This window comes from Leucopleurus acutus (assembly GCF_964270905.1).
Source record: "Leucopleurus acutus genome assembly, chromosome: 8".
NCBI classification, from domain to species: Eukaryota; Metazoa; Chordata; class Mammalia; order Artiodactyla; family Delphinidae; genus Leucopleurus; species Leucopleurus acutus.
The window spans coordinates 63980680-64007539 of record NC_139151.1 but is presented as its reverse complement, the minus strand read 5'-3'; the positions used below and the strand labels follow the sequence as shown (position 1 = coordinate 64007539).

Genomic DNA, 26860 nt, shown 5'->3' with positions numbered 1-26860 from the left:
TGAGGTTAAGGAACACTGGAGTGGCTTCCAGCACTTCTGAGGGCAGTTCCCGAGGTACAGGGGGCATGCAGGGGTTCAGGGAAGGGAGGTCTCTGCCCCGTGCACTGGGCTGGCCGGGGCACTGCCCCTGATTGCTCCATGTGTCTGCCCCCCAGCCTTCGCTGGCCAAATGCACACACCTTATGGACTCCATTTAACCCTAGCTGTGGAAGGCAGGGATTGGAGGCAGCCAGCCAGACAGTGCTGGGCGGTGCCAAGGGTGCTACATCTCCAGGGGAAGAGCCATGGGCCCCCAGGCCTACCGTGGACAAAGGCCTGTTGCCAGTGACAGGATGCCTGGACACCTGCTGGATGCCATCCCTATCCCTCCACCTGGCCTGGCAATGCCACCTTGGCTGTTGTTTTGTAGGACAATCCCAGGCACCCCAGAGGGCAGTGGTTCTCAGAGCATGGTCCCTGGCTCCTGATCCAGGAGTTTCCAGCATCCCCTGGAAACTGGTTAGAAATGCAAACTCTCAGGCCCTACCACGGATCTACTGAATCAAAACCTCTGGGGGCTGGATCCAGCAGCCTGTGTTTCACAAGCCTGCCAGACGATTCTGAAGCACCACTGCCACAAGGGATCAAGCCATCTCTCTCTCCATTCACTGTCCATCCATTAACCTAAAATTCACATACCCATCAATCTAGAGTCATCATCTACCTGTCATTTCTCTATCCAATTTACTCATCCGGCCAGCTACCTATCACCCCTTTTAACATTCTGTCCAGCCGCCTCTGCCCATCTGTCTGGTCCAGTCTGACCTAATGGCTCACTGGCCTAAACAAAGATTCCTTTATTCATGACATACACACCTGGTTATCAAGTCACTATTCTCACAGCCCATTTATACTAGAAAAGAGTATTTGCAGCTCTAGTACCTCCCCTTGCTGAGGAAAATGGACACAAACATTTCTTTCTGCATAAATCTTGAGGGTTATATCATATGTATTAAGTGAAACCAGTTCTACTTCCTTAACCCTGATTAGACCACAGGCTGGTTCTTGGGATTCCTCAACTAAGGCAACTGTGTTTCTATGTGCACTATATCTATATATATATTCATGTTTGTGGGATATATGTGTGTGTGTATACACACACAAATACACAACTTGAGTAGCTTGGCAAAAATGTCTGCCCAAAGAGGTTGTCTGTGTTCGAGGTGACAGACTTAGCCAATCACATGGTGCCTTCCCCGGAGAGGGCGAATGTTAGGTATTACTGAAAAGTCAGGTCCCTTCATGCTGCAGACTCCATCCTGAGCGACAATAAGCTTTTGTTCCATTAAGTTTCCTGTTAACAAGTTTTCCATCAAGCCTGCTGCTCGCCTCTGCTTTGGAAGAGTGGGACCCAGAGCAACGGTACAGCTCAGGAGCTGTGGGGACCTCGGGCACCCGCCACGTCCCCGTGTCATTACCCGAGACAAGGGTGGCGGGGGCCACACTGCAGGTCCTCCTCGTCCAGGCTGATCTGCACGACCACCTCCCCGGAAGCAGAGCCTGCAAACACCGGGCGGGACTGAGAACCAGGAACTGCTGTGTCCACCAAACCTTCACTCCAGCCTTGTCCTTCCTGAGCCATCAGCAGCTCTAGGTGACGTTCACTCCCTCCAGCTTCAGACATTTTCTTCGCCCCCTCGTTTGCTGCTCTCCCTCCGGCCCCACTGGACGCTCCATCCAGGTCTCTGTGGAGGTTGGTCTTCCCCTAAACCTCGAACACTGGCGTGGCCAAGAGGTCATGCCTCAAACCCTTTGCCTGTCTGCACTCTCCTTAGATGAGCTCATCGTCCCCTGGCTTTAAATGCCATCTACATGGCACAAGCCCCTCATCGGGACCCCAATTTAGAGCTCCTTCCTGAACCCCAGACTCTTAGATCCAACTGCATCTTAATATCCCCCCTTGAGCATCACTCTGCAATGCAATCTGAACTGTGACGTAACGCCTCTCCCTGCACCGCCTCCTGCCAAAAAGACAACTTACTTCTTCAGAAACGGGAGCTCCATCTTTGTAGTCGCCCTGGCCAAAACTTTTAGGGTCATCCTTGACAGAATTTTCCTCTCTCTCTCACACCCACAGCCCATCCATCAGCAAATCCTGGTACTGTGCCTTCAAAGCACATCCTGAACTGGACCACCTGTCACCGCCTTTGCCACTGCCGCCCCGGTCCACCTCCTGGATTTCTGCAGGAGCCTCCTAACTGCCTCCGTGCCTCCACCTCTAGCCCCTTCAGTCTGTTCTCAACACAGCAGCCAGATGGCCCTTTGAAAATATACGAGCCTGTCGCTTCCATGTTGAACATCCTCCAATGCCTGCCCCTCTTTCTTGGGGTAAAAGTTTAAGTCGTAACGATGGCTTGTAAAACCCTTGGTGATCAGTCCCTCTGCTAATCTGACCTCACCTCCTACCTCTGTTCCCCTTGTTCACTCTGCATCAGCCACATGCGCCTCACTGATGCTCCTCGAACATGCAGAGGGGTCCCGCCTCCGGGCCACCGCACTTGCCATTCCTTTTTCCTAGAACACTCTTCTCCCAGATATCGTCAGGGCTCACCCCTCGCTTTGTTCAGATCTCCGCTCAAATACTCCCTGATCAGAGACATTCCCTGAGCATCCCCTGCCCCTCTCCACTCGCCGCCCACCTCCTCGCCCTGCGCTGCTGGCTCCACAGCATGTAACCACCTCGCATGTAACTGCTTAGCGTCTGTCCCTCCCTTTAGAAAGCACACTCAGCAAGGGCAGTAGCTTATTGTTCACAGTCTATCTTTCGGCACACAGAAGCAAGGCTGAGGTGCAAACAGGCACATAACCAGTCACTTGATAAAAACCTGTGGAAGGACGGAGCAAAGAGTAGCTGAGAGGACGACTGCTGGGCCATGAGGAGGAAAACCAAGCCAGCTGGGAGAGGAGTGAGTGAGGGCACCAAAGAGCAGAAGCGACCAGACCAAGAGCTGCTCAAGACACGGGGAGAAGCCACAGTCCCAACCTTCATGAGGCCAGGGCGCCAGTGAGGTTTGCAAGGCACCCAGGTCACAATCATCCCCTGCCCCTTTCCTGATGACATGTGGCGGGGGGCGGGTTGTTCCTTGCGACCGAAACAGCCTTGACTTCCAACCAGCCACCCATCCACCCCCACTACTAGCCTCCCAATCATCCAGACATCTCATAATTCGTCTACAAATCAAACAGTCCATGGGCCCCTCCATCCCTACAAGCATCCGTCAGCCTAACGTCCACGAATCCACCCGTCAGCACATAACCAACGATCCCTTCATACATCAGCCTTTCAAAACACACATGGTAGAGCAGGGCCAGGTTATGAAAGGGACTTGGGCACCAGGCTGAGGCAATCCAACTTTACTGCTAAATAGGGGGGAGCTATGGAAGCAGAAAGCTATGGAGATTTTGAGCGGAAAAGTTATATAATCAGGTCTGTATTTTAGAAAAATAATGCTGGCAGCAGTGAACAAGATGGACCAGAGGGGGTAGTCTTAAGGCAGGAAGATCAGCTGGGGTAATGCTGCAATATTCTGGATGATGAAATAGGGCAGAGGCATAGCCGCTAGAGAAAGGAAGAGTCAAGCTGCAGACGGGGAACGGCCCTGCAAGCAGGCCTGCCCAGATGGGGGACCATCTAAGAGGCCTTGGTTGGGCACCCACCAGAGGGACCCAGGCACCATGCTTGCCCCCGCCCTCAAGTGGGGCTGTGCCTCCCGCACATTTGGCCCAAGACATCCAGGAGAGGTAGTTCCCAGGATCCCAACCCAGAAGTGGTCCTTTCTGGGCCCATCTGCAGAACCCTCTGCCCTACAGCTCAAGCCGCTGACATTTGAGTACACAGTCACCCACCAGCTCTAGTCTCACACTTCAGCCCTGGTTGTGGAAAGCTGGGGCCTCTTCTCTGTTAATTTTCTCCAACTCCTCCGAGGCTGGGCCTCAGGCCCAGTGAAGTCACGGTCTGGGAGGCAGCCCTGGCTCCCTGCCGGCCCACGGAGGCTATATTTGGAGCAAGACAACTCCCTGCAGACACAGACTCGGGACCCACCCTGCAGCACTGCCCCAACCGATTTTACCGAGTTTACAGGAGTTTCCAAGCAGTGTGGGTGTCACTCACATCTTCACGTGTTTGTTCATTTACTCATTTGTTCACTCATTTATCCATTCCACAAATATTTATTGATCCCCTGGCACGATGCAGCAGGATGCATGGCGGCACGTACACGCATACATATGGGTACCTGCATCTAAATAGGGAAGGCAGAACATACTCTCGGTGCCCTCCCTCAGGGTTCAACAGCTCTGGTGACTCAGAATCAGGTGCATGCGCGTCATTCACCTGTGTGCATGTGCGCAGGCACGTGCTCTCTGCTCTCAGAGAGGCGGCTATTACTCAGCCGCATGGCGTCTGAGCATACCTGTGTGGATGTGTCTGTGTGTGCGGGCGGAGCCGAGGCTCCTGCCCCCAGGGGGTGAGGGAAGTAGTGGTGACTGACTCAGCTGCATACGTTGACTGAGAACCCGCAGGCCAGCTATGACTTTGTGGCCTTGCTCACTTGCCAAGCCAAACAGCCAGTGCTGGGTGCAAATATTCTATACAGAGGAAGAGAAGGTCCTGAGCAGGAGAGACTGAGCAGCCTGGACGCAACTCCATTTGCCCCAGGGTGCCCCACCTGCCCCTCCACCGCAGGTACAGGGCCCCCCATCTGGAGGCTCGGAGGCCATGCCCCCCACTGACTCTCCAGCACCCTCACCCACCAGTCCCAGGTTGGCGCACATCGCGTACCAGTGGCCCAGAGGGGCGGGGCTGCCAGCCCAATCCACTTTCCCACCACACAAAAACCCTTCTGTTTCCACCACGATTGCATCTTTCTCCAACACCAGAGCCCAGTCGTGGCTTAGCAAGCGCGATCGGGAAGCTTTTCTGACCTCTGGGGCTCCAGACCCACTGCATGGGCTGCTGCCCTGCACCCCCATCTCCTCATCTGTGTCCCTCGCCCTATCTATGCCCGCTGTCTCTCCTTATCTGTCCCAGGGTCTATCTTTGTCTCTTCTCCAGGCAGACTGTCTGCAGCGGAGGCTTCACAAAACCAGAGGTGCTGACAGGGAGGGGGTGTGGGGAGGACACTCCGTGTCCTTTCTTGAGCCTTATTGGGAAAAGCGAAGTTGCTGCTCAGGGCGCAGGCTGGAATTTCGCCCTGGATGACCTTGCTCAGTTTGCTGGGGCCTCCCCGGGGACTGCCGGGGTCAGGCCAGGCAGGAAACAGGCCCCTGCCTGTTGGCTGCTCCGCCTCCCTCCTCACCCACTCTCACCCCTAACGGCAGCCTCCAGCCAAGCGCCCCGCACAGGGCCGAGGACTGCCCCCTTTCCGAGGCGCCTTCAGTAACAGGGCCCCGGGCTGTGTGCCTCCGGGGTCGGGGGAGGGGCGAGGCATGATCAACATGCCTCCGGGCGCCAGCAGGGCCCTCCTTAGGCCCCCAAGAGGAAATCCCCAGGGGCTGAGCGGGAACGGGGGGGCTCCCACCCTCGCCCCATGTGGCCCCCTGGCCGGCCTGAACCTGCCCACACACGCACGTGCTGGGAATGGCTGGGAGCGGCCCTGGAGTCCGGACACCTGGGTTTTGCCCCAGATCCCTCGTGACCTGTGTCCCCTTGGGCAACTGCCTAACTCTCAGAACCTCACCTTCCTCATCGGTAAAATAGGAAAGCAGCGCCAAGTTTCCGGGTTGTCGAGGATAAAATGAGCTGACGGCAGCGCTCGCTCCCGGTGGGGCCCGCGCGGGGCTTCCTCCACCCTGGGCGCCCCCACCCCCCCGCCCCCGCCAGACGCCTGGCCCGAGCCCGCGGGAGCCGCGGAGCAGAGCGCCTGGTCCAGGCGGGACCCGGGTCCGCGGCATACGCCTGCCCCCTGGCGGCCCCGCGGGTCCCCGCGCCCTGCACGAGGGCTTTTCCCCACAAAGCGGGGACCTTTCCCTGCCTCCGGGCCGGGGCCGCTCAAGAACCTGGGCTGCTCGAGGACCTGGTCCGGTGGCTCTGGGTGTGGGATTGTCTTTGCGGGGCGGGTTAGAGCGCAGGATCCTGTTCTCTTTGCATCCCTGTCCATTTTCCACACTGTGTGGGTGTTACCTTGTGATAAGAAAAAATCTTACAAACATTACTGCTTTTTTAAAATCACATGGAGCCTGTCCAGCCAAGGGAATTCTGGGTTTTCTAGCGTCTCCATTGGCATGAAGTCTCCCAGGATTGGCTGGAAGAAAGGAAACTAGGACTTGCGTCATTGGAGTTGATGGTCCACCCTCCGAGTATGCTGGGATTAACTTTCTTTAAGAAGAAAGGGAAACGTGTCCCCAACCTCAGGATAGGGTGGGGTAAAAGCCACCGATGAGAGGAGAGTTGTAGGGTGGGTCAATCAAGCGCTGATGGTGCCCAGGGGGACTGTATTGGGGACATATTTGAGACCAGGGATTTATTTCAGAAAGGGGCTATTAACAAGCCAACATTTACGAGGAGGCTGCCTGCCTTTCCCAAGCACTAGGCTTGCCTTTGGGAGAATTCATCAGAGCTGAAGCACCGGTGGGAGCTGTACCCCACTGGTGCTGAGGGGGAATCAGCAAGAACGCTGGGTGAGGCCCCAGAAGGTACTGTGGAGAACAGCTCTGGCCACCACAGAGAAAAGCTGAAGTGGCCACAAGGAAGACACAAGATCTCTGAGGGGAAAGCAGAGCCTGGGGTCCTCGGGGGTCTCCTGGGAGGCGGCCATCCCAGACCCTTGAGATCCACTTTGCAGCCTGCTGGGGCCCTCCAAGCAGCTGGTGTGACTGGGCAAGTGGGAGCCTGGCTGGGAGGAGCCTTCACTCTAGGCCCTCGCTTATTCACTCACAAGTGACACCTGCCCGTGGAAGTGTAGCCCCCATGACTGACCTACCTCAGTCACCTGTGGGATTTCCTCAGAGCTTACCAGTCTGCTGGCAAAATGCCCATTAGGGGACCTGCCCCAGCCAAGATGGAAACCCCTCACCACAAGACTCTAAGGAAATGCACTGAGACAACACATCAGCAGGGAGTATGTCTCTGCGAAGTGGAGAAACCTGAGCCGGTTATGTATTCCCTCACCGATGAGGGACAGATGTGCCTCCATGTGTGACACCCTTAGAAGGACACATTCCCTCTGAGAACGCAGACTCTGAACCCAGCTCACCCAAGGTAACCCTGCAAGGTAGAACCATGAGTAGGACCCAGGTCTGTGTCACTCTGGAATCCAGGTTCTTTCCAACTCAGTACTTTTGAAAGCCAAGCACTGACCAGTTAGAATCTCAGGCTGTGAGGGCAGCCACTGTAGAAAGAAGCCATTCACACTGTCCCTTTATCTTACAGCTAATTGTGCTGTGAGGAGAACAGGGCCTTGGGACTTGGGGATGAAATCTACGTTTTTTGGATTCCCTGCATGTCCCTTGTGAACAAATATTTCAGGCGCGAATGGCCTCCACATGGGAACAAAGAGCCCCGTCGGCGGCGTGGGGCAGTGCATGGGGGGATGGGGCCTGGGCTCCGGAGGGGCTGCGGGACAGGTGAGCATGGAGGTGACCGCAGTCTCGGCACCCCTGAAACCAGCCTGTGGGCTTACAGTGCATCTTCCCGGGGGAACCAGCCCAGGATGGTCCTGGTTGACCCATAGGAGGGGTAGAGACTTTGAGAGCAGAGGAGAGAAGACATGGAAGATAGGACCCCAGGGAGGCTGCTCTCAGAGACCCACCGTGTGAGAGAGCGGCCAAGACATTGCAGGAGAAAAACCCAGAGCTCACCTCCTCTCACAAGCACACCAAAATTACAACTATCTGCAGGATAACCATCGGTGAAAAAGACCGGAACCTACCAGAAAAGATCTTCTACAACTAAAGACATAAAAAAATGTTGCCAGAGCTGCTCCAAGTCTTTGCTCAAAACCCATCAACACCCACCTTTAGCAGGAGTGTCCCTGCTCACAGCCTACCAACGCCCCCCATACCCTTTAGCAGGAGTGAACATAAATCTTTAAAGGGTCCAGAGATGAGAAATGAAACTACTCACACAAAAAAGAAAAACCAGCAAAAGTGGATATTTAAGTTTATAATCTAAAAGCTCTCCTTATTTAATCCTACTTTTCCAGAATCTGGTTAAAAAAAACAAACAAACCACGGTGTTAACTTATACCATACGTTCAATTTGCTCTATCTTCTGGGCTTCAACAAAGAAACACTGATGGCAAATTTAAAATGTGACTAGCTCCTAATTTACCGCTTCTGTAGAGCTTCTATGTTTTCAACCAATGTTCTGATTCTAGGCTTTTATTCTGTTAAGAATATATTTTAATGATATACTTAGTTGTGTTGTATCTGTCGAGGATTTTATTTTGGTGACATTTCAAAAGATTAGTTTTTAATCAATCTTCTGGTAAAATCTACATTACTGAATAAGAAAAGCAGATTTTTAATGGCTTAAAAAAGAAGAAAAAAGAAAAACCCAGATAGAACCAGCCGGGGCCAAGATGGCGATGAATCTGACCTCCAACAGAGCCCAAGTCTCATTATACATTGATTTTACTACATTAGCATATTAAATAACACACCTACCAGCAGCCAAGACCAGATATTAAGGACCAAAAAAGGATAAAAGGGGGATGGGACCCCACTCCCTCAGAAAAAGCCCTGCCCCTTCCCCCGCAGACTACTGCATGTGCCTCCACATAGGAGCCTTGCTCCTCCTCCCTTTGTCTTTACTCTTTAAAATTAAGTCCCTCCCGCCAGGTGGCAGAAGTTGATCTTAGTTCCGGCTTCTCCGTTCTCTGGCCGCCGGGTAAGCCTATGCTATGTCAATTTCAGCTTTGGTTTTATTATCGGCTGCTTGAACCCAAAACGAAAAAGAACTCTACCCCACCAAGGCAGAGAGCCTCAGCTGGGCTAAAGGGCCCAAGTAGGGGCCATACGACTTAATTCGGTAACAGAAGGAACCAAAACGAGACAGGTTGGAGGGACAGACTCGCGATATAATCAAACCCTATTACCCCCGGGTGGGCGACCCTCAGACTGGAGAATAATTATAGTGCAGAGGTCCTCCCACAGGAGCGAGAGTTCTGAGCCCCACGTCAGGCCCCCAGCCCAGGCGGGGGTTCAGCACCATGAAGACGACCCCCAGAGCATTTGGCATGGAAGGCCAGTGGGGCTTAACTGCAGGAGCCCCTCAGGACCGGGGGAAATAGACACTCCACTCTTAGAGGGCGCACACAAAGTCCCACGCACACCCGGGCAAAAGCAATAATTTGATAGGCGCCTGGGCCAGACCTACCTGCCGGTCTTGGAGAGTCTCCCGGAGAGGCAGGGGGCATGGCTGCGGCTCGCCCTGGGGACAAAGTCACCGGCAGCAGCTTTTCTCAGGAGCTACTTCTGCTGCGTGGACGCCGCTGCTGGCGGGCGCCATTTTTAAAGTCTTCCTCCAGCTCATTAGCCCAACAGCCTGCAGGTGCCGGCGCTGGGACGCCTGAGGCCAAGCAACTAACTGGGCGAGGACACAGCCCCAGCCTTCTGCAGACAAGCTGCCTAAAGACTAAAGAGCCCACAGCTGCCTTTAGACGCAGCCCTAGACAAGGCCCGGCCCACCAGAGGGCCAAACCCCAGCTCTACCCACCAGGGGGAAGACAACTACAATTCCCCAACGGGGGCCTGGCTGGCCCTGTCCACTTGTCCACTCGTCTGTTCGTCCCGTTGCAGACGAACGCAACCTTCGGGACACCCTGAACCTCATACCCAGGTGTGTCAGGAACTACCCTCTGCCCAGCAAATGATCTAAAGCAAACTCCAGGATCCCTGGGCCCTGCAGCTAGACTCCAGGAACCAGCTCTGCCTGCCAGTAGTCCGGCACTAACCCCAGGCCCTGGCTTCACCTGCCAGTGGGTGGGCAGCAGACGCAGAGTCTTCGGGACCCTGACTCTGCCCACCAGTGAGCCAGCCCTAGCCCCGGGGCCTCCTAGGGATGAAGGAACAAGACAAAACCCCAGAAGAACTAAGTGGGGGTAGGCAATTTACCCGAAACAAAGAGTTCAGAGTAATGATCGTAAAGATGATCAAAGAACTCGGAGGAGAATGGATGCACAGGGCGGGAAATTAGAAGCTTTTAATAAAGCGTTAGAAAATATAAAGAACAACCAGAGATGAAGAATACAATAACTGAAATGAAAAATACACTAGAAGGAATCCATAGTAGACTCAGTGATACAGAGGAACAGATCAGTGAGCTGGAAGACAAGAGTAGTGGAAATCACTGCTACAGAACCAAAAAAGAATGAAAAGAAATGAGGACCGTGTAGGAGATCTCTGGGAAAACATCAAAGGCACGAATATTCACATTATAGCAGTCCAAGAAGGAGAAGAGGAGAGAAAGGGCCTGAGAAAATATTTGAAGAGATAATAGCTGAAAACTTCCCTAACCTGGGAAAGGAAACAATCACCCAAGTCCAGGAGGCGCAGAGAGTCCCATACAGGATGAACCCAAAGAGGAACACACCAAGACACATTGTAATTAAGAGACCCATTGTGGGCTGCTGGTCAAAGCAGAGGGTGCTGGTTAAGGGGAAGAGGCTGGGTGATACGGGACAGGAAATGAGAGATTCAGATGGGGAAGAAGGGCAGGCTGCGGGGCTCAGGGCTGAACAGAATGGGGGTTGCTAGACAAAGCTTCCCTCTCCCACTCATCACGTCCCGCCGGCCCTCAGCTGGGCCCTGAGGACTGCTGTTGAGGAGGTGGACATAAACAGTGAGGAAGACCTTCATTCCTGTGGGTGCACAGCCCTGAGAGTCAGTGTGCTGCGTCTACGTGGTAGAGGTGGAAAAGGAATCTGAGGCTAGCCCTGGATGGAATTGAGTGTCCACCACAGATGTACCCACTACCCAAGGCCAAAGACTCAGCAACCTCAGAAAGGTCAATGGAAGCTGAGCACACGACTAGGAGGGGTCAGGGCCACTCCTGAGTGGTGAAGCAGGGACACGCAACCAGCTGCGTGATGGGAGATAGAAAAAACTGAGATTAAAAACGTGTGACATCAACTGTATTTAAAGGACCCAGCAGGGGGCAGGTGCTGTCATGAACCACATCCTGGAAGAGGGGCAGCTGTTCCTGGGTAGATTTGGCCCATCCCCTTCCAGGTCCTTCTGTGCAAAGTTGAGGGCTTTGGACCAGCTGACCCCTAGGGGCTAGCCAGTCCAGCATTCTAGAGGCACTAGTTACAAAGAGCAAACTACAAATCTTGAGTGTAAAGCTGATATCTTTTACTTAGGTAACCGCTACCCATTTCCAGCGTCCCAGAAGGTTCACTTGTTTCCAGTCAATAACCACCCTTCCCACCCCCAGCTAACCACAATTCTGACTTCGAAATCCACAGATTAGCTCTGCCGGTTCTGGAAATTAATATAAATGGAATCAAACAGTATTTTCTCTGTGTTTGGCTTCTTTGCTCAACATAATGTCTGTGAGATTCATCCATGTTGCTGCATCTCTCAGTGACACTCTTTTTAAATAAAGTATGGTCTCCTTGGTCTGAATATACCATATTCATTGATCTGTTCTCTGCTGATGAGCACTTTGGTTGTTGCTGGTTTGGGTCATCCTGAATGAAGCTGCTGTGAACCTCCTTGCAGGGCTTTCTTGGGGACACCTGCCTCATTTCCCTTGGGGGAGCCACTGGCCCATAGTGTAGGTGTTGTCTTTAGCTTGAGTAGATATCACCATATGGCTTCCTAAAGTTGAGGGGTGACTTTTACAGGTCTCAAAATGAATATCAAAATAAGGAAGGAAGTAGAGGGAGAGCAAGAGGAAAGAAACAGATAGAACTTAAAGTATTCCCAAGACTGATTCTTTCAGTAAATGTTGAGCCCCTACTAGGAACTGGTAACAGCTGGGCCGCGCCTCTTCCCCACTTCCCGTGGCCTGGCGTCACCTGATCCCTGCTCCACTAGGGCAGCTATGCCTTGCTGGCACGACCCTGAAGGCACGACGGAGGCTCTGCCAAGTGTAACAGGCACCAGTGCTCTGTGAGGTACATCACCAGCCAGGCCGTAAATCTGAACACTCATCCCCCACCAGCTGCCGAATGGTTCCGACAGCCCCTCCCCGTGCTCAGCCACTCACGTGAAGAAATCAAGGTCACGGCAGCTTTACATTTCACGCCCCAGCAACCTGCATCCCAGGGAGACTTTAAAGCATATCCAAAGCAATTCCCTTTGCACCTATGCTGAAAAGGCATTTACAGCGTTCCTGAAGCACGACGCCCCGCACGGGGTGAGCCAAGGCTCCCGCCCTCTGCTCTCTGCCTGCTCACAGAGCCCGCGGCCACTCTCCCCCCACGTGCGCCCCAGTTACACCAAAGAGGTCACTCCTGCTGCTCCTCCTGGGGAAACCCTGACTCTAAGAGACTGTTGTGCTCCGAACCTAGATCTTGCCTTTCTGCAGAGAAGGTTTTCTCAACCTCAGCACTAGTCACATCTTAGGCTATGTTACGTCTTTGTTACAGGGACCGTCCCGTGAATTGTAGGACGTTTAGTAGCATCTCTGGCCTCTACCCTGTAGATGCCAGTAACAAACCCAGGAGTGACAATTAAAATGTCTCCAGACACTGCCCCTCCAGATTTCTGCTTGGGGGGTTCAGGGAGTATCATCCCTGGTTGAGAACCACTGCAGTAGAGAAAGAAGTTAGGGACTTCCCTGGTGGTCCAGTGGTAAAGAATCTGCCTTCCAATGCAGGGGACACGGGTTTGACCCCTGGTCAGGGAACTGTGATCCCACATACTGCAGGGCAACTAAGCCCGCGTGCCACAACTACTGAGCTCGTGCGCCTCAACTAGAGAGCCTGTGTGCTGCAAACTACAGGGCCCACGCACCCTGGAGCCTGCACACCACAACTAGAGAAGAGAAAAAACCCGCACGCTACAGCTAGAGAGAAGCCCGCGAGCCGCATCTAGCAAGGAGCCCGAGCATCACAACGAAGGTCCCGCGTGCTGCAACTAAGACCCGACGAAGCCAAAAAAAAAAAAGTTAAAAAAACACCAACCACACCAACCAGTGTGTTCTGTCCTCTAGAAGGAAATGATCAGTTTTCCAAGACAATCACGCTGGACTGAGTGGGCCTGCTTAATCCACAAGAGGCGTTTTAATCTTGGCAACTGTGTAAAACCAAAACAAAAAAAACCACACTGTTTACTCTGGTAAAACTGAAAGAAAAACTAAGAGGCATAAAAAGAAAATTCGGGAAAGCAGAGGTAAGAGGATTTGGAGGGCACAGCAACAATGAGGGAGAAATCATCTTTGTAAGTTCCCGTTTGTGAGCTGACACATCCACCACGGTTTCCCACATGAATGACTCAAATGCCAAATTGGAGGCCATAGCTAACTTCATGATAGCACTGGTTTGGGGGCTCCAAACTGCAAACCCAGTGTTTTCAGGAAGTGTCCCTAAATCCAAGTTCATCTCATTATATGAAAACATGCACACATACACACAACCTTACTCTCCTGTCCTATCAAATCAGACAGTTGAAAATGTATGCTCTTCTGGTATTTTTTTATTTTCTTACTGATTCCATTTTACTACAACAGACAAAAACCATACAAAACACTTTTAATATACCTTAGAAAATTAGCAAAAAAATTAAGTTCAGCATATTACATTGTACAACATTTAGGTAAGAATGTTTGAAAATTATAAATATTTTGTTCCTTCTCAACATAGCACGTCACAAAAATACATTTTAAAACTTTTTTCATGAATGATTCCTAGAAATGATCATATCCCTATTTATCAAGGAAAAGGTCTGATTAGGACAAGCATTCACGGACACCTGAAATGTTCTGTACAGTAACTACAAAAGTAAAACCAAGGGGTCTGCCGGCACTTGGACAGTTGAAACCATTTTAAATATTAGGAGGAATTCAGTTAGTATCAAGACATCATTCCAAATGGGATTTACTTAGTTCATCTCTGTGCTGTCCTTGACTCGTAAGTATCTATCTCAGCCAAAGCACTGTTTGAAAGACTTCTGCCTCCTTGAGATAGCGCCGCTGGGGCCAGGACCAACTGGTCACACTGCATGAACCTGCACAACCAGAGACACAGACGGCAACCACTTAGTCAGAGCGAGGGCCACGTGCGAGAGAAACGCCTTCTCCAGTAGAGCATCCGTGGTCACAGGCAGTCCACGTCAACTGCGGGCCACGGCGAGCAGGATGGCCCATCTAGTTTAGGAACAAGCACTCGGAGGAGGAAGAACAACGGCCTGGCCCGCAGAGGTTCTGGTAGCCGGTGAGCTGAGCGCCGCTCGCTGCCAGCCACACGCCACGGGTCGATGAGGACGCCACTGCGCTGTCCGAGCGCTGGCCCCACCGGCAATCTGAGGGAGCTAACGGGAACTTTCAGAAGCTGAAGTTTTCAGAGAAAGGGTAAATAAAGAGCTTGACGATGCTGACTTTTTTTTTCTTTTCAGGTAAGCCCTTCTTTACAGGCAGATAAGTAAGAAGGCTTCCTTAGTATACTGACCAGGAGGCACTGAAAGAAGAAGAGTTAGAAGCAGCAAAGCCAGGTCCTTTTGTCTTTAGCATAAAGCTTTCCAGTTATACTCAGAACCTACATAACTGACGTGACTTCTGCTCACTCCGTGGCCTTCTTTCCTTTCCAGCTCTTCTCTCTCTCTTCAAGCTCTGCCTGGGTGAAAGCTGCAGGGCCCCAGTTAGTGATCAGGTGAGGGTTTTTTGAACCTAAGAGACAAACATGCATTAAACATAGGAAGTCTTATATTCTTCAATTAACATTATCATTTTTCCACAGACAAAGGAGTAACTTTTCTACGTTATTTCTTCTCTGAGGAACATCCATAAAGGTTATACCAGCCAAAACAACTAGAAGATGTATACAAAGGGGATTAACCAGGCCTTCTTATCTATCAGAGGGCAAGTGATTATTCAAGAGAAATTTACTGTAAACAGCTGGGTTTCTGTATATTTGGGCTGAGGAAGTTTGGTTTTTGGGGTTTTATTTTTAGCACAATTCAAGTACACAAATAAAACAGAAAAATAAATTGACCAAATATCTGATTACTTCAAAGAATGTGTTACCTGGTTCTATCAATCGAATTAACCCTTCATGCTGGGCCACTCTGTCCTTCCAGCTCTTGGTCTTGTTAGTTGCCATCTCCAGCTTCTTTTTAACTCCCTAGAACAAAAGCAGATTTTAGACTATGCAAACACACAGGTAGTTTAAGAGTCAAATAACAATGATTAGGCACTTACTATACACTAGTGGATTATCTCATTAAATCATCACAGCCATAAGAAGCACGAAATATTATTATCCCGTTTTACAGATGTGGAAACTAGGATTCAGAGCAGTTAAGTAACCTGCCCGAGGTCACACAGAGGACGTAATTTGCACTAATTACAGATGAATATATAAGACCCTTGTGTGCCAGTTCCGGCTTACTGCCGCTCGGCTCCAAACCCACCCTTCGCTGTCTTGCCTGTGCCGTTTGGCTAACGTTCCCTCGACAGCTGGCACCACTTAAGCTTCATTAGTGGAAGGGCTGGCGGGACACTGCAGGAGGCTCCACTGTGCTCTGCGCAGCAGCTCCTGCGGCAAGTGGGACACCCATGGTGCTCACTCCAGTGGGTTTTAGCGGCACCTCCGCTGTGGGCAGCTTCCACCAGTGCCCCAGAGGGTGGCTTCCCAGTCTCAGCGCCTCGCTGAGCTTTTCTGCCACCCAGTGGGCAAAGGCCATGCCCTCTCCAAGAAGGACTAGCTCACAGCACTGGGCTAAGGGAGCAAAGTGGATGTGTTCCTCCCCTGGGCGCTCTGCCTCAGCCCTAGAGGCAGTGGCTGCTTCCTGTGTCTGCCCTTCCTGCAGCTCAGAGTTTTCTTTGCTGCTCAGGAGGTAATCCCCTGTTAGAGTTAATAGTCGTTTATATTAAACCTTCCCTGTTCATATTGCCGGTGTAGTTTCAGTCTCTTGATTGGACTCCAACTGTTACGCCCCATTGCCTGTAAAAAAATTCCTACCTACAGCTAAACACAATTCTTACACCGCTTCTTACAGTAAAGCAAATATCCTGTAGCTTTAAATGTTTAAGAATATTTAAATGCACGTGTTTGCAGGGCTGGGTTTAATGACCTCGTACTGCTCAAGTGCTTGCTTCCGCTCAAGCTCCAGCTGTTGCAGCTGCTCCACGGCTTCCTGGAGGGCCTGCTCTTTGACGGCGCGCTGGTTCTCCAGCTCCTGCTTCTCCGCCTCCGTGGTGCGAATGGCCTGCTGCTGCTCCAAGTGCCACTTCTCCAGCTCGGCCCTCTTGGACGACTCTTCCTCCAGCAACCTGCGATGCGAGCTCGGCGTCAGACCCGCCCGGTCACCGCCCCTGACCCAGCAGATGTCGGAGCACGCCAGAGTCGCAGAGAAGCCTGGGGGTCATCTAACCCACCGCTCATTTCACAAGAGGGAAACTAGATTCACAAAGTGGCTAAGGTGACTCATGAGTCCTGCTCCAAGCTCTGTTTCACCCTTTTATGAAAAAAAAATGACAGTAAAAATAACATGCGTTGAAGGCTTAACGGGCCAAGAAGGAAGTGTGTTTTCTCAATTAATCCTCACAATAAACTTAAGTACTATTATTATTCCGTTCAGAGATGAAAAAAGTGAGGCACAAAGGCTAAGTGACCTGCACTAGGTCGTTCACCTGGCAGGCAGGTGGCAGGGCAAGGTTTTGAAATTTGCCGGGTTGCTACAACATTAAAACATTTTTTATCTAGTGAAGACCTATCACCAAGGAAAAAGCTGACTAATGAAAGCAAGAGAAGAAGGAGCTGACAAAAGGTAGAGTGAGCAGACACCATTTCCTAACGAAGCGCTGCCTGTCAGGCTCTTCACCTTCCTTGCTAACCCTCCACAATTCTGCAAGGTGTTATTATCCCTGCAGATGAAGTCAAAGGGTTTAAAAGTATGACGCACAGGTAAGTAATGGATTTCAACCCAGGCCTATGTGACTTCAAAATGTTATCTTTTAATAACAGGCTACCTATCTGAGAATATCCAGCTATGCCAGTATTTAATAAATAAATTAACGTGCAGCCCTACCTGTACCCAAAGTGTAGACAATGTGGTTAGATGCCAGCCCAGGACGGGACGCATCTCTACCGGCTTGACCATCAGAATTATGGTAACAAGCCACACGGCAGGCCAGTAACTACTACCCAAGAGCATTTGCGCTTCTAAAACCGACAACAGCAGAAGTAACGTAACAGACTCTACAGCCCCTACCTGACTACCCCAATCCCCATCCCCAGTCCCACACCGTTGTAAGAATTCCCTCTACAACATCCTACAGGGTTGTTCTCCAGTTCTGTGTGATGGGCCATGCTTCACAAACCAGGTCAGTTTATTTCTGGCAGCCTTGATTCTTAGAAAGTTCTTCCTCAAGTAAGATGAGCTCTCCCATCCCCTACCCCGGGTTCCACCAAGGGCCAATCTGCACCCTCTGAGATGTCCCTCGGAGTGTGACATCCGCAGTGAACACATCACTGCCAACGTGGGCTGACCAGTGCAGAGTGGACTCACTTACTCAGTGTGTATATATTCCACACTGTCCATGTGCTTTTCTAGGCACAGGGGATACAACAGTGAATGAGACCGGAAGGATTCTTCATCCTAGTGGTGAAAGTCTGGAGGGGAAGGGACATTTGCAGGAGGTTAGGCTGCCCAGCCTGAATCCCCTTCACGTGTCTAGGGATGTCTTGATGGAAACCACTGACACAAAGGAGCAGAGACAGTGAAGAATTTATCTTTTGGTGGCAGCAACATCTAGTGTCAAGTGATGGCAGGAGCAATGGGGACAACTGACTGACCGACCCACGGTGCCAATGTCGACATCAGCGGCACCCTCGCTGGGCTCTTGCCGTGGCCTGGTCAGGGCTGCTCAGCCTCCCTTGGTTCCTGCCTGTGTTCAAGGCCTGGCCACCTGCCTTTCTGTGGAATTGGTGAGTTTCTCAAGAACCTTCCAACAAATGCTTTTATTGCTTTAGCTAACCCAAGTTGGTTCCTGTGGTTTACAAACAAGACTCCTGACTAAAGACTTGAACCTCTCTGTGCCTCAGTTTCTTCATTTATAAAAAAGGAATAGGAACTATACCTACCACCAAAGGTTTGCTGATCCATTAAACGTGATAATGCAAGTAAGGTACTTAGAACAGTGCCTACCATGTCATAAGTGCTGAATAAATATCAGCTCCTATTATTATGGTGGGACTATTACCTCACTTGCTCCGAACACTTCATGAAGGCTGCCTGAGAGTATATGAGGTTTTTGGCAATCAGTCATATCAGGGAAGTAAAACCCTGAATCTTTTCAAATGAGCTGCTATTAAGCCAAGTACCCTGGATCCTATACTTGTTCTGTTGATATTTTAAATTATCTTCTTGCTCTAAGACCATCATTCCAGCCTGTCAGCACCTTTTTTGAATGCTTATTTGACATTCTATACGTTGCATATCTTCCCCATCTGCAGATGAGCTAAAGGAACAGAAACCAACATACTCCGAGTGACCACCAAATCCAGACATTACACGAAACTCTTTGCAAGCATCCCCTCCCTTACCCTTCACAACAACCCTACGAGCTTATTGTATAGATAAGGAAATGAAGGCTGCAAGAAATGAACTAACTTTTCTAAAATTACACAGCTAGGAAGTACCAGGGCTGGGAATCAAACCCAGACCTCACTCCAGGGCTCAGCGCCAACCTGCCTTCAAATACACGAAGAGTATTATTGCATGGAAGAGACTGTTGTTCCACATGGCCCCATGCGTAGAACCTGGCTCCATTCGTTCAAAAAAGACTCCTTGGGCACTTACTGTGTGCCGTGCACTGTACTAGTTGCTGGGAATACAGACCTAAGGTACGCTCCTAGGCCTCACAGACACAAAAATTTAGTGGGTGGAAGTTATAACCGGACAGACTATGGGTCCGTCTCAAGAACTTTCCAATGATTGAGTTGTCCAAATGTTAAATGAACAGTTTCCTTCTGAGTTCCCATTCAGGAGAGGATCGATAACCTTCAGGATTACACATTTTTTTAAAAAAACTTCAATTTTAGTGGGGAAAAAAAACCCCAACAAGATCCAGATGGCTCAAGTCAAAGTTCTTGTATTTAAACAATTCACTATAAAAAATATCTCTGAGAAAATTTAAGACACTGACAGAGAAGGCACCATCCATTGGAAGAACAATGAGATGCCAAACGTTCGAAGAATGACTTGCTATTGCTTAAAGAAAGGACAGAGGCTAACTAAAAAGCCCTCTAGGGCTTCCCTGGTGGCGCAGTGGTTGAGAATCTGCCTGCCAATGCAGGGACACGGGTTCCAGCCCTGGTCCAGAAGATCCCACATGCCGCGGAGCAACTAAGTCCGTGCTCCACAACTACTGAGCCTGCGCTCTAGAGTTCACGAGCCACAACTGCTGAGCCCACGTGCCACAACTACTGAAGCCCACACGCCTAGAGCCCGTGCTCCGCAACAAGAGAAGCCACCGCAATGAGAAGCCCACATACCGCAACGAAGAGTAGCCCCCACTCACCGCAACTAGAGAAAGCCCGCACACAGCCAAAAATAAAAATAAATTAAAAATTTATTTTTATAAACACAGCCTAAGGTTATATTACAGTTCATTAGTACCAGACTTAAATGTTTCTATCTCAACTCCACGATGACTTCCCTTGATTTCCTACCCAGAAAGGCCTACCCTGAGTGGGAGCAAGGAGAAAGCCCCCTTTGCCAATCTGACAGAATGTCCCTCTGGGGCTTCCCTGGTGGCGCAGTGGTTGAGAGTCCGCCTGCCGATGCAGGGGACACGGGTTCGTGCCCCGGTCCGGGAAGATCCCACATGCCGCGGAGCGGCTGGGCCCGTGAGCCATGGCCGCTGAGCCTGCGCGTCCGGAGCCTGTGCTCCGCAACGGGAGAGGCCACAAGAGTGAGAGGCCCGCGTACCGCAAAAAAAAAAAAAAAAAAAATGTCCCTCTGAATCAGGCCCAGCCTCCTGTGACTTCGGGAAAGAGATGGACTCGCCTCACTTAAAAAATGACCACTAGAGGGCGCGAATCTGTCCACTTCAAGTTCCAAAAACTAAAGTCAAGTTCCAAAAACTAAGGTAAAAGAACAATTTAGAGTAGTAAAATTCATAAAATGGCCTTATACACCCCAAGAAAAACGAGTTAGTTTTTGTGCAGTAATATCAGCTTATTGGAGCAGAGCTGTATGTAGTAGTTATATTTGCATTTAAAAGGTTGAAACCATTTTGCCATTTACTTAAATCAGAGTGTACAAAATAATTAGCCAGAGCTGTTTTTTTTTTTTTTTTTTTGGCCGCATTGCACAGCATGCAGAGATCTTAGTTCACCAACCAGGGATAGAACCCGTGTCCCCTGCAGTGGAAGCACAGAGTCCTAACCACTAGATCGCCAGGGAATTCCCTAGCGAGAGCTTTTTAAATAACAATATTCATGCCTGGGCTCCTATCCACAGATATTCTGATTTACTAAATTTGTGACAGGCCCTACATGAGTATTTTTTAAAAGGTTTATAGGGGATGATGATATTTACCACTGGTTAAAAACTACTGGCATCAATTATCCAAAACTCTCTTATTCAAAACATCACTCATTCTATAAACATGAAATAACTAATACTTTAATAAATTTCTGGAGTTATCTGGTTTCCTTTATGATCTAATCTCTGCCGTGTCATAATTAACCTCCCTCACAGCTTCAGAGAAGTAAATATATATTATCATATCTCACCTGTGAATTCTCTGCACAAGGTGATCTATAAACTCTTGACACATCACAAATGATAAGGAGGTTCAAAAACATCTAATGTCCCTTAGAATGTCTCTCTTTGCAAGTCACATGGAACCAAACCTTCCCATGCTGTGGATGGTGTGCTAACATCACTGCCCAATAACAACAGGGTGGTGGTTCCCATCCCCTGGTTAACAACATGGTGAACACACACTTGTGGGACCCATAAATGCCAGGCAATGTGCTAGGCATTTAATTTTCTATTTAGAAGATAATTTTTTCCTTAATAGAATCAACCTTTTCAAAACCTAATTCATTTATTTTTGAAGTCATTTTTGGCAACATACATAACAAAGAAACCTCCTTCTTTCTTTCCTCCTGAAGATTAAAAGAACATCTGTTGCTGCTCCACGTGTGGCATGGCAGCCATGGAAAATGTACCCCAGCTCATCCCACAAGTGCTCCTAAAACAGGGGGCGTAGCTTAAAGCACAAGATATGCCTGCACTGACCAGCTGGGGAAACAGTTTTTAGCGCTGCATCCCCTGACATGACATCTTAAAGAAAGCAAATGGGGAAGCAAGTTAGAAACTGGGAGAGGGTAGCTGAGCCCTGTCTTTAGCCCTATAAGCAAGGGTCTCCCAGCGGCCCAGACTGGGAATAAATAGCCCAGCCAGCCAAGCCCCCAGGGTCTCTCCAATCTGTCAGAGACCCCTCCCTCTCCAGCAGAGTTAGTCATTCCTAGAAAGTGTATGAGGAGTCCAGGCAAAGCACATAAAGCACAGAGGATGAGGCGACCGGCACCTGGCCTGAAGCTTCCGCACAGTCTCTTCATCTTGCCGGGCCTGCCTCTCATCCTCGAGAGCCTCCTGCAGCTTTAGGTACATGTCTTCCAGCTCCCGGACCCGCTGCAAATACTGTTCCAGTTCAGAGGATTTCTGGGCAACCTGTTCTTCCATCTGCTGCCTGATCTGACGGTATAAAAGAGTCATGTTTAAACTCAGGTTGACTTCGCCCTCAGGGAAAGCCTCCCGCTCCACCACCACCCTGAGTGAAGCCGCAGCACAGCCCACAGCCGCAGCCCATCAGGGTGGACAGGGCCCGTCCTTCACTCCCCGAAGACCGAGGAAGCAAGAGCACCACACCCAATGCCAAGACCCAAGACCACAACCAAAGAGTCTGGGTCCACAAACTACACCCTAAACGCTGTTCTCCTGCCCTGGTATATTTCTCATCCCTTTCACTCCACATTTCAGACTCAAGAAAAAAATATTTCCCTGTATAATTTCTCTTTAAACTCCTTTCTGTCTTAAAATCACCATCTTTCTACCAAGAGTCTCCTCTAAAGAGAATGAACCTTTTCCCAGTCAGAACAGCCGAAGGGTTAAAATAAGGGGAAAAGGAAAGACTGGCCTGCAGTGAGCCCTTCTGCACTTACCTGGCTGCCCAGCACCCTGTCCCTTCTCCCTCCCTAGGGCACCTCTGGCCCCAGGGGGACCTCAAGCACTTAATTAGTGTTCTAACACATTTATGGTTTCTCCATTCTAGCTAAAATAAAAGAGCTTTGAATCTCTGCCTTATAAGTTAAAAGACAAGGACATCCTAAATGCAATAACATACACATTAGCATACGTCTCTGCAGTTTATAAGACACTTTTACTTGCATTAGCTTAGTTCACCCTCATAAGGGTCATGAAGGATCATACGACTATCCCCCTAATTTGAAGAAGAGAAACAAGTTATTCATCAGCAGGAGCAGAGGACACAAACCCAGATCTTCTGGCCACGAGGGCAGCACCCCCCATGTCATACATGCCTTCTTCTCGCGACACAAACACGTCCACTTCAAGTCTGAGCAACAAAGAGTGCTAAAGGGAACGTCACAGCACCTATTTAACAGGCCCTGGGCCCAGCCCTCTCCCACACACTGCAACTCATGTGAGGAGACCTGTGTTCCAATTAACCAGCTCGCTGCCTGAAGCGACCTGGACCTTGGGTCTCTTGGGGATGAGAACCTCTAATCAGATGATGAGTCAGAGCTGCCAAGAGCGGCAGGCCAGCGTTCACGTGTTCTCCTGACTTCAGAACCCTCACTCTGCTCATGACAGAGGTGCAACGTCATGGAACTTATGCTTACTTTTTCCGTAGCTATTTATTTTCCAAGGCAAGACTCTGAAGGCTGAAAGGGATGCTATTAATAATTGTACCAGGATGGCAGGGACTGTCCCAAGCAAACCAGGAACTTTAGTCCTCCTACCCACAGTACTTACCATCCCATTCCATAAATTTCTACTTGGGGGTCTTGAGTGCAAGGTTTACCTTTATATCCTTGGCATGGTACCTGGCATATAGAAGGTGCTCAATAAACCGATAAGGAATGAATAACAAACATGTAACTTCCCCAGGAGCCCACTGCAAGTCAGCAGCAGAGCCAAGCTGGCCAGATGATCTCACTCTAGCCTCCCAGCTCTTCACCCTCCACCAACCCAGGCAGGCTTTTGCCCCACTGCCGACCGGGGCTGGCTCTGTGAGTTAAGGCCGCAGCAGCACCTCTGGGCATGCGATACTCACAAGCTTCTCCCGCTCCAGCTCCGTGCTGAACCTGGCCTGTAGTTCCACTTGAGTCTGAAGGCGCTTCTTTTCTTCTTCTGCTGCCCGAGATGCTGCTTCTTCTAGTTTCTACCCAAAAACCCATCCACAGAAAAGCAGGGAATATTACAATGGAAGTGCATTTGGAGAGAAATGGTCACACTTAAACATTATGGAGGAAGTCAAACATTCTCAGTGTTCAATAAAGACCGAATAAAACTTGTAGATCCACTGGAATTCCATTCCAACAATTTTCCCAGTCAACATACAAAACAAATTAGGTAAATGAATGATTCCTCATAACTCTGAACAACATTTTGCCAAGAAAATTTTAGTACAGTCATTAAGTTAAATTCACTTGCAAATGCATTCATGAGGTTCGAATCTATTTCTTGAGCTTGTCCTATACAGTTTTGTCATCTTAACATTATTCCTTAAAACTTTATCAGAGCTCAATTTCCCAAAGGGTGCATGAGGAACTCCACAGACCCTTTCCCTGGCAAAACAACATTTAGAAGAAAAGCAAAAACAACCATTTGAAGTCTCTGGGAATTATCCTAAAAGCATACAGCAAACGGAGAACACTTAGCAAGAAAATCAACTGAATCTCAGCAAGAATAGTGAAAGTCTATGGCATATGAGCCACGGTGCAGCCCCCTCTCTGCCTACTGCTCCCCCGACATGGCAGTGGAAGGAGGCTCTACCCCATGGCCATGGAACCAAGAACATAAGCCTCCCTCTCTCCTCAGTTTCCAATCTAGGGCTAAGGTATCTCACAGGAGGGTGCAGACAAAAAAATGTTGCTTGCCGTTCCAATAAACAAAGAACATCGCCCACCATCAAGCCATCAGCCACTGCAGCTGTCCCAACAGTGCACCCTGGGAGGAATTCAGGATGGAGGAAAACAGGATACTGGCCCTAGATAGTTAAGATGCATATCTAAGAAATAATTTTAATGAGCTCAGATTTGCATCTTCCCATACATTGAAAAGCACTAAAATCGTTAACTTGAAATATCTGGTTTTTGTGATTAGCAGTAACTACATGTTTTGTTTTGTTTTTTTCAACAAAAACTCCTTTGTATCCTGGCTCCCCGCTTACCTCTTTGGAACAGTTCCTCAGAGCTGAGAAGCTTTCTCCCGGGCTGGCTAGAGTCCTCAGTAAAGTCCCCGAACAAAACATAACTCTCAGATTTTAGCTGTGTTTTTTTTCAGTCGACAAGACCAACAAACTAAACCACAGGCCAGCTAGAAGTCTGACAGGCGAGGCCAGCAAAGAGCCCCCGTGTAGTAGGAACAAGTCTCAAAGACAGGCCTCAAAAACTACATGTGGGCCAGAATTTAAATATCAGACTGTGGGGCCAGGTAGGTTCCAGGGCATTGTTGAAAACAACAGAGCCACTGTGAGATGAACAACTGGAGGTGATACCAGCAGAGGCATCCGGCTTAACAGAGAGCTGAGAGACTAACAGAGATCAGAAATGGAGACAAAGAGCTCTGCTGCCACATACAAAAATAAGCTCAAAATAGATTAAAGACCTAAATGTAAGACCAGATACTATAAAACTCCTAGAGGAAAACACAGGCAGAATACTCTTTGATATAAATCAGAGCAATTTTTTTTAATGTATCTCCTAAAGTAAAAGAAATAAAAGCAAACATAAACAAATGGGACCTAATTAAACTTTAAAGCTTTTGCACAACAAAGGAAGCCATTGACAAAGCGAAAAGACAACTTACCAAATGGGAGAAAATATTTGCAAATGATATGACCAATAAGGGATTAATATCTAACATATATAAACAGCTCGTACAACTCAACATCAAAAAAACAAACAACCCAAAACCTTGTACACTGTTGGTGGGAATGTAAACTGGTACAGCCACTGTGGAAAATTGTATGGAGGTTCCTCAAAAAAATAAAAAGCAGAACTACCATATGACCCAGCAATTCTACTCCTGGGTTTTTTGGGTTTGAACATTTATTTATTTGGCTGTGTCAGGTCTTAGTTGCGGCACACAAGATCCTTGTTGCGGCATGCAGGGTCTTTTCGTTGTGGCACGCGGGCTTCTCTCTAGTTGTGGTATGTGGGCTGCAGAGCGCGCAAGCTCAGTAGCTGCAGCGCAGGGGCTCTCTAGTTGCGGCGCACAGGCTTAGTTGCCCTGCAGCATGTGGGAGCTTAGTTCCCTGACCAAGGATCAAACCCGTGCATTGGAAGGTGGATTCTTAACCACTGGACCACCAGGGAAGTCCCCACTCCTGGGTTTATATCCAAGAAAAACAAAAGCACTGATCTGAAAAGATACAGGCATCCCAATGTTCACAGCAGCATTATTTACAATTGTCAAGATATGTAAGCAATCTAAGTGTCTATCAACAGATGAATGAATAAAAAATAGATGTGGTGAATACATATCTACAATGGAATACTACTTAGCCATAAAAAATAATTAAATTCTGCCATTTGCAGCAACATGGATGGACTTGGAAGGCATTATGTTAAGTGAAATAAGTCAGACAGAGAAAGACAAATACGGTATGATATCACTTATATGTGGAATCTAAAACATACAACAAACTAGTGAGTATAACAAGAAAGAAGCAGGCTCACAGATATAGAGAATAAACTAGCGGTTACAGGGGGGAGGGCAAGATAGGGGTAGGGAAAGTGGGAGGTACAAACTGTTGGGTGTAAGATAGGCTTAAGGATGTATTCTACAACACGGGGAATATAGCCACTATTTTGTAATAACTGTAAATGGAGTGTAAACTTTAAAAATTGTATAAAACAAAAGAATGCCAAAAAAGCCCTGCTGACACCTCGGTCACCCCAAGGCACTGTGTGCACGCCCAAGGTTGTGCTTTGGAGGAGGACAGTCAGAGGCTGCACACCATGAGGCAAACAGACTCCACTGAAATAATCCAGCCAAATCATGAAACAAATAAATGAGCAAACAACAAAAACAAGCTTTTAGGGGAGGGGCGAAAGCCATATCTAGAGTTGCTACAACGTATTATCTAAAACATCCAGTTTTCAACAAAAAATTATGAGATGTGCAAAGAAAGAGAAAAGTGTGACTCATACGCAGGGAAAAAAGCAGGCAATAGAAACTGCCTTTGAAGGGGCCCAGATACCGGATTTAGCAAAGACTTCAAAGAAGTTATTATATGTTCAAAGAACTAAGGAAACCATGCTTAAGGAAGTCATAGATGATATGATGATATCCCATCAAACAGACAACATCAATAAAGAGACAGAAATTATAAAAAAGAACCAAATGGAAATTCTGGAGTTGAAAAGTACAATAACTGAAATGAAAAATTCACTAGAGGTTCTCATACATACATTTGGGCTATAGGAAGAATCTATCAAAGATAGATTGATAG

At 49.1% G+C, this 26860-nt stretch overlaps 1 protein-coding gene across 1 annotated transcript in view; it reads right to left on the bottom strand.

The window, feature by feature from the left end:
• Window positions 1-13520: 13520 nt before the first annotated feature.
• Window positions 13521-26860, bottom strand: part of SWAP70 (switching B cell complex subunit SWAP70) — an 81200-nt gene continuing 67860 nt past the window's right edge. Inside the window, exons 8-12 of the mRNA XM_082844310.1 lie at window positions 23456-23563; window positions 21689-21855; window positions 16216-16414; window positions 15167-15263; window positions 13521-14809 (exon numbers count right to left, since the gene is read on the bottom strand). Of these exons, the coding sequence (XP_082700436.1) occupies window positions 14703-14809; window positions 15167-15263; window positions 16216-16414; window positions 21689-21855; window positions 23456-23563 (678 nt within the window). The 3' untranslated portion in view covers window positions 13521-14702. The remainder of the gene's footprint in view (window positions 14810-15166; window positions 15264-16215; window positions 16415-21688; window positions 21856-23455; window positions 23564-26860) is intronic.